This window comes from Neovison vison, chromosome 2 (genome assembly GCF_020171115.1).
Source record: "Neovison vison isolate M4711 chromosome 2, ASM_NN_V1, whole genome shotgun sequence".
In the NCBI taxonomy this organism is placed as follows: Eukaryota; Metazoa; Chordata; class Mammalia; order Carnivora; family Mustelidae; genus Neogale; species Neogale vison.
The window spans coordinates 220,140,429-220,151,131 of NC_058092.1; the positions used below are offsets into that span (position 1 = coordinate 220,140,429).

The window sequence follows — 10,703 nt, forward strand, 5'->3', positions numbered from 1 at the left end:
AGTTGGAGAGGAGAAGGGGGTTGGGGTAAATTGGAAGGGGAGGTGAATCATGAGAGACTATGGACTCTGAAAAACAATCTGAGGGGTTTGAAGTGGTGGGGGGGTGGAAGGTCAGGGTACCAGGTGGTGGGTATTATAGAGGGCACGGATTGCATAGAGCACAGGGTGTGGTGAAAAAATAATGAATACTGTTATGCTGAAAATAAATAAATTAATAAAAAAAAAAAGAAAGGCATCTATGATAAAGAATGGGACCCAAGGATAAGCAAATTTGGCCAAACTTTGCACAGTTATCTCAGCACTGGATGCGCTGACCAACAACTGACCCATTCTATACATTTTTACAAACTCTTGAGCCACAGCTAATGGTCTGGATGTCTGGTCTTGCCAATGGCCAAGGCTTCCCCCTTGGGGATAAAACACATACACACACACACACACACACACACACACACACACATACATACACACACAACACTAATAAGAGTCTCTTGCCTCACAAATACCAAAATATAAATCAAGGTCACACATGCCTCTATATTTATTAAGGCATCACTTAATAAGTGAGTTCCAAGGATGACTTACAGTAACCAAAGCATTCATTTTACTTCTCAGGATACACAATGCTAGGGTCTTGAACAAGACATTCAGTGAAACTTTCATCTTCCTTACGGGCTTTGGATTATAGGTCTCACTCTATACCTTACTGGCTTACTTAAGCTCAAATTCAATTAAGTGAAATGTGGCATGTTTCAGCCATGATTCAAACATCAAGGGTAAATTGCGATGTGTCTGCTATTTGACTGCTGACAACTAAAATCCTCACCACCAACCCCCTTCCTCTTCTGTTCCATGGCTGGTCAAGATGAGATCAAAGCCTGGAGCTCCATCCTTTGGCATCCTAGAAGATCAAACCCACAAGCCCCTGCCCATGTATGGGAATCCTCGCCCTTGTCCCATCCCTTGACCACAACTTCAACTTTCAAATAATGTTGGTAGGAACATAAAAGGTACAGTTACTTTGGTAAACAATGCAGCAGTTTCTTAAAAGGTTTGGACATAATGCTTATAGCAGCCTTATTTATGACAATGATAAACAAACAAAAACCCTCATGAAGAAGTGAATGGATAAATAAATTATGGTCTATTTATACAATGGAATACTAGAAATCAGAACTCCCTACTCCTACAGACGGCAAAGAGTAGTTCAGTGTATTCATTTATTCGCTTTTTTTTTTTTAAGCAATTGTGTGCCTCTCTAAGCTCCCTTCTTCTACCAAGAATGACCAAGAAATTGAATGTTGTCGGGTGTAGTAGGAAGGCTAGAAGCTGCTGGTTTGGAAACAGGACTCTGCACATCAGTCCCATCTGCTATTTATAAACTGTATTTACTTATCTTCTTTAAGCCTCAGATGGCTCTACAAAAAAAATAAGAGGTCATAAGTCCTACACCTCAAAAGGGTCATAGGTACCGAGACATCTCCCTTAAACGCCCTTAGCCTATGGCCTGCCACATAGTAGGAGCTCACTAAATACTAACCTGAATAAGAGGACAAAGAAATGCTTTTGTATGCCATGTTCCTGCTGAAGTTTTGGTAACCAGGACATCTTTGTAATGTCCACCAATCCCCATCTTCTTTATGAGATTTAAATCCATCTTAGGTTAAGGAGGGTATGTGTTGTGATGAGCACCGGGTATTACACACAACTAATGAATTGTTGAACACCACATCAAAAATGAATGATGTACTATATGTTGGCTAAGTGAACATCATAATTTTTTAAAGAAAGACGCTTTGAGAATAAAAAAATAAAATAAAACCATCTTAGGCGTACCTGAGTGTTTCACCTTAGGCTCAACTGACTCTTGATGTTGGCTCAGGTCATGATCTCAGGGTTATGGGACTGAGCCCCACATTGGATTCTGTTCAAAGTCTGCTTGAGATTCTCTCTCTCCTTATCCCTCTGCCCCTCCACCCACAAGTGCTTTATCTCTCTCTCTAATAAATAAATAAATGTTCTTTAAAGAAAAAGAAAACATAAAACCTTCTTAAATGATTTTGTAGTTTATTAGCAATGTTAGTGCTTCTTAGTGTCTCCTTCTTCCCTGTAATTAGTTGGATGATAGTGAAAGAACATCTGTTGTTAAGAAGTCTGGTTTTCACAACCTAACCCTCCTACAGCAGATGTGCTGACAAATAGGCATCTCCAGTGACATAAATACAACCTCCCTTGCAGGGCAGGACACCTTTCTTCAGCATCAGGAAGATTCCTGGATGCTAGAGGCGGCCTTTGGGGAATTCTGTGTTCCTGGCTGGTTGGTGACTCTTGGATGAGATACATCTGAACCTGACAAACAAGACAGTGAGCACTAATTATTTCCCAAATCGATCTATCCCATCATGCCTCATAGAATATTCTGCGAAAATCACATGCCATAAAAAGAACTTCAAAAAAGGTGCCAGGGAGGTTGTGATCAAAAACCTTGGGGAAGCATAAATACACTCACTCTCTATACCTTAGATAGCACAATGCACTTTAACTAGTAAAGATTCCAAAAACTCCTGCTATCTTGGAGTTACATTTAGGACAATATAGGTTCAATGCACTTTTTTTAAAAACTGAAACTATTTTTTTGAATTTCACTAATATATAAATACTTTATATATCGTAGAAAATATTTTAGAAATCCCAATCTATGTAAATAATACTGATTAAAAGTTTCAGATAGAAGAAAATACTTCTGTACTTGGTAAAAGACTTGATTTAAATGGGAGAAACCACTTGCTGAAGGAAAAGAGAAAATTGCCGGGCTTTTCTCTCCCCATACCCTGAGCATATGGAATTCTCTTCTTCCTCTCCGTGGTGAATGAGCTCAGTCACCTACAGAATCAATGTTGACTGGAAGTCCTCCAAAAAATACTTAGAATTTCTCTCTTAACAGGTTTATATATGCTTTTCCTTCAGTAACCCATTATGAGTTTTGATTTTCCAAATTTTTACTCTGTAACCACTGATCTGAAGCTCATTTTTCTGAGTGCTAGCAGGTAGGGGCTTACTAATATGGGTTTTTGCAAATGTCAAAGATATTTTGAAATCTGTCGTTTTTGTGGAAAAAAGAACAATACTGTTTACAAATACACCACTCCAATGTACACCCTCTGTCGGCGTATTAAATAGGTAAAATAAATACTTTCTATTTCCTCTCTTATATCTGTATCTTATCCTCCCACTGGTGCATGTAAGTAACAGGGATACCAGCTAACTACCTGTGGGCTCCAATTAATAGACTTTATGATTGAGAAATAGCATTTTGTTGGTTTGGGGTTGAGATCTAGGTAAAATCTTTTTTCCCCATTATTTTGTGTAGTCGTTTATTTGTTTGAACATTGGCTTTGACTCTTAAAATCAGGTGAAATCAGGTATGAATAGGCAATAGGCACAAACTCCACCAGTGGGAAGAACTCAGAGATATGGGTCCTACTGGCTTTCAAGATCTGCTCTTCAACTCTGATGACACCTGTTACTCATCACACTTGTGTGGCTAATAGTGTTTGGATATTGCCTGTTGCCTCATAGAATGTCTTTAGACATAAATGTACTCTACTTCATGATGATAAAAGAAATATAACCTTCATAACCCCAAAACACTTATCAAAAAGCAGTTTAGTCCTTGAAATGGGCATGACATGATTCTTTTTCATAAATACAGCTATTTTAAAACCACAGCCAATAGCTTTGTTTCCCATCTCACCATTATACATTCATCCAAGGTAAAGCTCCTCTATTCACCTGAATAAAGACAAATATATTTTAATATCTGGTTGGCAGCTACCTGACTTTAAAAACCAATTGTAACCAGTTACCTGTGACTGGTGAGTTATTGGGTTATGTCATCGTAAAAGTTAAATTTCTGTTGAGAGGAGAAGTGAGGGAAAAAGATTAACTGGAAATGTTCTTTCACTGTGTTGCTGCCAGGTTACAAGGAGTGTTCCAACTGTACCCACCCAGTAATGGCTTTTGGACTGGCTTGGATACAGAACATACCTTTATCTAGCAAGTCCTTTGGGAACACTTAGTGCCAAGAGAGAACAGAGAACCTACATGATTAACACAAACCTATGCTAATGGCATTGTACACTTAATTTGATTCATCAAATTTACAATCATTTATTCATCAAATTGGACATCTACCCTGCCCCATGCACTGCTCCAAGTGTTGGGCAAGAAGCAGCAAGCAAAACAGACTGGATGGTTTTCTTATAAAGCTGGCATTCCAGTATGGGAGACAAAAAATTAATTAATTGGAAAATTAATTAATTACCAGGTAAACGAAATCAGATGTCCAATGCATCTGAAATTACTGTCCCTCTCAACCTCCTCTAGGCAAAGAGGCTATTTCTTGAGGAGGAGGGGGAAGGAGTTTAAGGGGTAGGGGATTTGGGATGTCAGGACAAGGTTACATTTTCTTCTCATCATGTTTCTTGCCTCTTTTTTTTTTTTAACCTTTTACTATTTTTGCATACTAAAACAATGATTCTTAGATATTTAGAGTTAAGAATTTAGAGGATCTACCTAGGATTTCCAAATATTTTTGCCATTAAAGAATATTTGTATATCCTATCGATATGTAAATGTATACATATATAATCAAGCAATGTAATTATCAACTAGCTGTTACTGAGGACTGAGCATGTTCCAGACACTTTACTGTATTTTAGATATACTAACTTATTTTATCAGCACAATAACCTTTAAGGTGAGTACCATTACCGTTCCCATTTCACATGTAAGGAACTTCAAATTAAGAGGTTAATATTTTGTCTTATGTGACCATTTATTAAGTGATAGAACCAGGCTATGAATCTGGCAGCAGAGCTTGCATTCCTGCCACTGTTTTGCTTTGTAACATGACCATGTCATTAAATATATAAACATACATATTACCAGAAAAGAAAAAAAAGTGCAAAGATATAACTTTAGAGGTACAGTTATTTTTATGAAGAATTCACTTGTTTGGGTTTTTTTCCCCCCAATGTATTATAGACTGCTAAAACTTTGTCCAACACTTCTGCTGGACCACTGCTCTACCTTCAAGAGCCTCAGCACCAAGACATCACAACATGGAGGTTTCTAGTTCTGACCCCAGACTTACACGCCAGACATTGTAGATAAAGAGCTTAACCATATGAGTCATTGTTAGGATGCTGTTCATAATTCATTTTGGAAATGGACTTCAAACACCTATATGCTATACCTGAATTTAATCCCTTCCCCACCTTTTACTTCAATAGCACTTTGCTGGATTCTGAAAGGATCATCCCCTAAAGCTTGACAGAGTCAGGAGTTTGGAACATGACCACCAGATGAAGAAAGGTCCTTAACACAGACTCCAAAGCCTTCAGGGGTTAAAGAATTCCCTGAAATGAGCCACAGAATTTCACCAATTTATACAAAATTGCCCCCTCCCCACACACACAGGAAAAAGATCTATAGCTTTCAAATAATCTTTTTTTTTTAAGATTTTATTTATTTATTTGACAGAGAGATATCACAAGAAGGCAGAGAGGCAGGCAGAGAGAGAGAGGAGGAAGGAGGCTCCCCGCTGAGCAGAGAGCGCAATGTCGGACTCGATCCCAGGACCCTGAGATCATGACCTGAGCCTAAGGCAGCAGCCCAACCCACTGAGCCACCCAGGCGCCCACTTTCAAATAATCTTTAAAGGTTCTATATCCTAAAAAGATTCAGAACCACAGTTCATGGGGCACCTGGGTGGCTCAGTGGGTTAAGCCTCTGCCTTCAGAAGCTCAGGTCATGATCCCAGGGTCCTGGGATCGAGCCCGCATCGTGGGCTCTCTGCTCAGCAGGGAGCCTGCCTCCACCTCTCTCTCTGCCTGCCTCTCTGCCTACTTGTGATCTCTGTCTGTCCAATAAATAAATAAAATCTTAAAAAAAAAAAAAAGAAAAAGAACCACAGTTCATGGCTTTGTCTCTAGATTACTACATTTTGGGGAAATTCATTTGACCACTCTATGTCAGTTATCCCAAACATCAAATTAGAGTAATATGATTCCTGTCTGACATTTTTTTACAAAGGATAAAAGTTAAATGAGGGCATATAATCATGAGCTGTTACTATTTTTCTGCTCTCATTTCCCTCTGTGGAGCTTGTGAAAGCTAGTTTGCAGTTACATGAGTCTACTTCTGGGTACGATGCATTTGTTCTGACTTTTAGAAGCTCTGTCTCGGTATTTTCCATATATACATCTCTGTAGATATTTTAGTATTCTGTACTTACTATTTTCTGAAACTTGTTACATCTGTTTGCTCCCAAAAGCCAATAAAAATTTTAAATTGACAATAAGGGTAAGCAGCAAGTACTTTAGCCCATCAACATGTGAACAGGATTTAGAGTAAACAGATAAATTCTCAAATGTCAAATGATAAGCAATAACTTCTAAGCAGATTAAAATATGCCAACAGCTGTTATCTTAAACTAGAGCATCTCTTCTGTAGAAACATGCAATAATACTGGGTGGCTGTTGAGGGGTATTTTGTAATACCATATTATTGCTATTTTATTCAGGAAAATAAATTTGATATAAAGTGGGGGGTTTTTTTCCCCCTTCCACTCTACCCTAAACAAAAAATTTTGAACTCTTCTGGAACTCAAGTCAGCTTTGAGGACAAAGTGTCATCATCATTCACTTCCAACTACACTGCGTCCATACATGCAGCACAATTTTTAAATTTTACTTTAGGGGTTTTTAGAAGCACCGTTAAAATTGCATCATTTCAAGGCCAACTGAAGTCCCACTAACGGTCTGTTTCTTCAAGTCTAAAGCCTGCCTTATGGAGCTTCACTTCATGAGACACCCAGCCCTGTCACACCGTCACTCTCTGCACAAGAATAACCAGACTTCGGATAGCTAGATTTAGCTAATGAGAAGACATGATGCCCACTTACATTTGAATTTCAAATAAACAGCAAATAAGTTCTTTGTATGACTCACCTATTGCATGGGACATAATGATACCTATAATACAAAATTACATGTAATTAATCCAAAATCAAATTTAACTGGGACCCTGTGTTTTACCAGCAATCTTACCAATAATGAGTGAGAACCCCATGAAACAGTAAACATTAGAGGGTCGTGTTGCGACATGTTTTCTGAGAAAAGGCCAGAAATGTGGCAATTATATGAGGTTAAACCATTAAGTCCAGAGACAAAAATGAACCTTAAATTTATGCATATCTAGGAAAACACAGGTGACATTAAGGAAAAGTGTTTTCCTGCTGACTTTTTGAATATTAAACAAAAGTATATTCTTATAGCAAAGGGGGAAAAGTGACTATTTGCATAAATATCTCACCTTCCAAAATCAGGCTGGGAAAGTCAATTCTCTATACCACACCTCCCCTCAACCATTTAGACATTAGTAATACTGGTCATAACCTTGAACCAATTTAACAAGAAAAACAAAAGAACAAAGAAACTTAAACAAATTAAATGGATCTATTCTTTCACTGCACAATGGATTTTAGTTTTGCCCCAAGGAGGTATTATATTTCATTATTACTAAATATGTCAGCAATATTTCCCTGAGAAGAGCACAGATTTTCCTTCCTATTTTTCCATCTTACTCAAAACCCCTTATTGCATATTTTATGAGTCACAGGAGGTCTTAATTGCTGCTTTTCAGTATACAAATTCTGAAACCCAAGGTAGTATTTTGCTAAATGGATTTTGTACATGTAGAGTTGTTAGCATAAAAGAAAAAGTACACAATGAGAGAAACATTCCTGGGATGTTCTCTTATGTGTAACCTTCACAAATGGAAACAATAGGTCTTTATCAAGGGAGCCAGTCAAGTTCCTGTTCATATCAACTTCACACTCTTTTCTTTCACCTTGAGTGACATGGTCTACAATCTACTTATCATTCTCTCTCCCTCTCCCTCATGCACACTTCAGTTTTAAGAATTTTGTTAATAAATATAGGGGGAAATTATGAGATGAAATTGGGGTAAGAGTCTTGAGCCTCCTGCTGCCTCCTTTGCCTTTCTCCCTTGGGTACTTTGGGTCTTAATCAATCTTCACTGCATCATTAATATGCTAAGGCTGTCAGAGAAAAAAAAACAGTTTCCTTTTGAATTTAGGAAGAATTAAAAGGTTGCCTTGGGAAAAGGAGCAAAATAGTTGCAGGGAATATTTGAATTTGGGAATGTGGGATTTGAGAAATTATTTATAAAAGCTAGGTTTTATGTAATAAATTCTTGGGATGGTTTGAGAGAAGGATTTTAAGAATTAGTAAATGCGATAAGACATTTTAAGAATTAAATGTGATAAGCCCTATAGGGCTTGGCACCTGGAAAATGCTCAAGAAATGCTCATAAATGGTAGACGACACTATCCAGTAAAAAGGAATATGAATTTGGTGAGGATTGTGCTACTTGAGACAGCTTTGCTCGAAAGACTGCTTTGTCCCAGATGAGCCAATAATCCTGCTGGCCTCTCCAAAACAATGTTGGCTTTGGCTTTGGCCTTCTCTAAGATCACCTTAGGGAAACAGCGGCAACTCTTGAAGTGTCAGAAGCATTGATTTGCAGGATGAAGAGCCTGAGAGCCACAGTTCAGTCCTTCAGGTTTCTTTACCTTCTCTTTCCCTCTTCCCTCAGGACCACATCCCAGCTATGCCATAGCCAAAGAAAGGAGGCCATTCTCTCAGCTGAAGAGAGAGGCTACACTTACGCAGTTGTGCCGGCCACCTACTTCTTGATAGTTTCAGAGCTTACCAAAACTGAAATAGAATATGTTTTCCTTTCACTGTCTACTCATTTGTTTGTTTGTTTGTTTTGCTGTCTTAATGTTTTACTAATCCCGTCAGTAACAACAGCAACGTCAGAAGGAACAGGCACGTCAGGAGAAGTAACAGATTAGGTTTACTACGAGGAATGGAGTTTGCCTCACAGTTGGAGACATGCACTTCAAGTATTTTCCTATCTGATCTGAGCTTCCTGCAGCAAACGATGCTGAAAGAGAAGAACTATTTTCTTCCATACATTCGCTCAATGTCTGCCTGGTAATGTGTTTTAAGCTCTTGACGTTTCAGCTTGAAGGCATCTGTCACCAGACCAGTTTCGGGGGTCCACGGTTCTGGGCTCAAACGAATTTTTACTGGAATTTCGAATTCTTCTAGACTCGCTGAAATAGCAGCTTCAGAAAGCACTTTGAGGATCTCGTTTTCCATTTCACAGCTGTTACACAGCAACTCCCAAGTCCCGTGAAGTCCTTTCTTTCGAGCGAGTTCTGTAAGTTCCTTTTGGTTTGGCACAACAAACCCAATGACGTAAGAATGATAACTGTTTGCGTATGCACAAATGTTATCTATAAGGGAGAGGTTCTTCAGGGCTGCCTCTACTTTCCCAAGAGAAACATGTTCTCCGGCCTGCAGTTTCACAAGATCCTTCTTACGATCAATAATCTTTAAACAAACATCAGGGTCAATACCTCCTTTGTTTCTCCCAAAATTCCTGAATCTGGTACCTTCATGTAGCCTACGGCCCAGCACTGTGGAACACCCTTTGGCCTGTTCCCACTACATCCCTGTAACTACAAGCAGTGACTTTTCTCTTCTAATCACTATCCAACCATCATGTCTATTTTTCCTTTGGACTCTCAATCAAGACAGGGTTGCTGCAAATCCAAAATAGTAGGTGATTTGGGGTGGTACAAGGGAATAGTAATAACAAAAAGCAAATGTTGAGTATATCACGGATGCCATACATAATCTGAGTGCGTTATAATTCAATCAACAACTCTGTAAGGTGGATACTGATTTTATTCCCATTGCATAGATGACAAAAGCTGAAGCTGGTAGAGATGAAACAACTTCCCCAAGATCAATAGTTTAAAAATTTGTGGAGGATGGATTTAAACCCAGGTGCTTGAGTTAAAGTTTGAGCGATTAACCGATAAGCTAGCAGATCTTCATCCCAGGTAACTTTTGAATTTCTGGGAAATTTTAAAAGAAATAAACCCTTGAGTTCAACAACCTGGAACAACTAAATCCATCCATGTTACTACCATCACAAGTTGGCAAGTCAATACCATCCCTTAAAGAAACTAAATGTAGCCTCTAATTTAAACACACTACTGGTATGAAGAAGTGAGGCTATAGCAAACTGACCCTACTACCAATAACTCTAAATTCTGGGAAAAATACATTAAGCAATTACCCGAGAGCTGTGGAAGGACATCAGGCAGATTTGAGAAAGGAGTCAAAGCCGGAGGAAATGGCACCTCCTGGATGAATGTCCCAACAAGAAACTTTGCTCTGAGGACAACTGCCATTGTGGTATGTTACGGTGGGACTAAACCATGTTGGGAAAGTCTGCCATACTTCTGGCGGGAGAAAACTTGAGTGAGCTGCCTGACATAGCCAGCATCACCAGCACGAGGTAAATCCTAGAAAGGAGAACACTAAAGAATCCAAAAGCTGAAACACTATATAAGCTCTGCTAAAATCTTCAGCTGTCTATTAAATTATTTATTCACAGTATAGAACAAAAGCAATCTGAACTAGATTCTAGGTTATTAACCATTACCTTCTCTGTCCAAGAGTTTTCAGGTTGAGTCTAATCAAACCAATTGCCTGATTAAATAAAAACAGTAATATTTTTCACAGAAAATTAACAGA

The 10,703-nt window shown here is 38.6% G+C and overlaps 1 protein-coding gene across 1 annotated transcript; it reads right to left on the reverse strand.

Annotated features, from left to right (window-relative positions):
• Positions 1–8,986: 8,986 nt before the first annotated feature.
• On the reverse strand, positions 8,987–10,357 carry LOC122899292 (long-chain-fatty-acid--CoA ligase 3-like). Its single transcript, XM_044236844.1, has 2 exons — positions 10,243–10,357; positions 8,987–9,574 (listed from the first exon to the last, which is right to left on the reverse strand). The coding sequence occupies exons 1-2, from the start codon at positions 10,355–10,357 to the stop codon at positions 9,051–9,053; spliced, it is 639 nt and encodes a 212-aa protein (XP_044092779.1). The 3' UTR covers positions 8,987–9,050.
• Between the last annotated feature and the right edge of the window lie 346 nt (positions 10,358–10,703).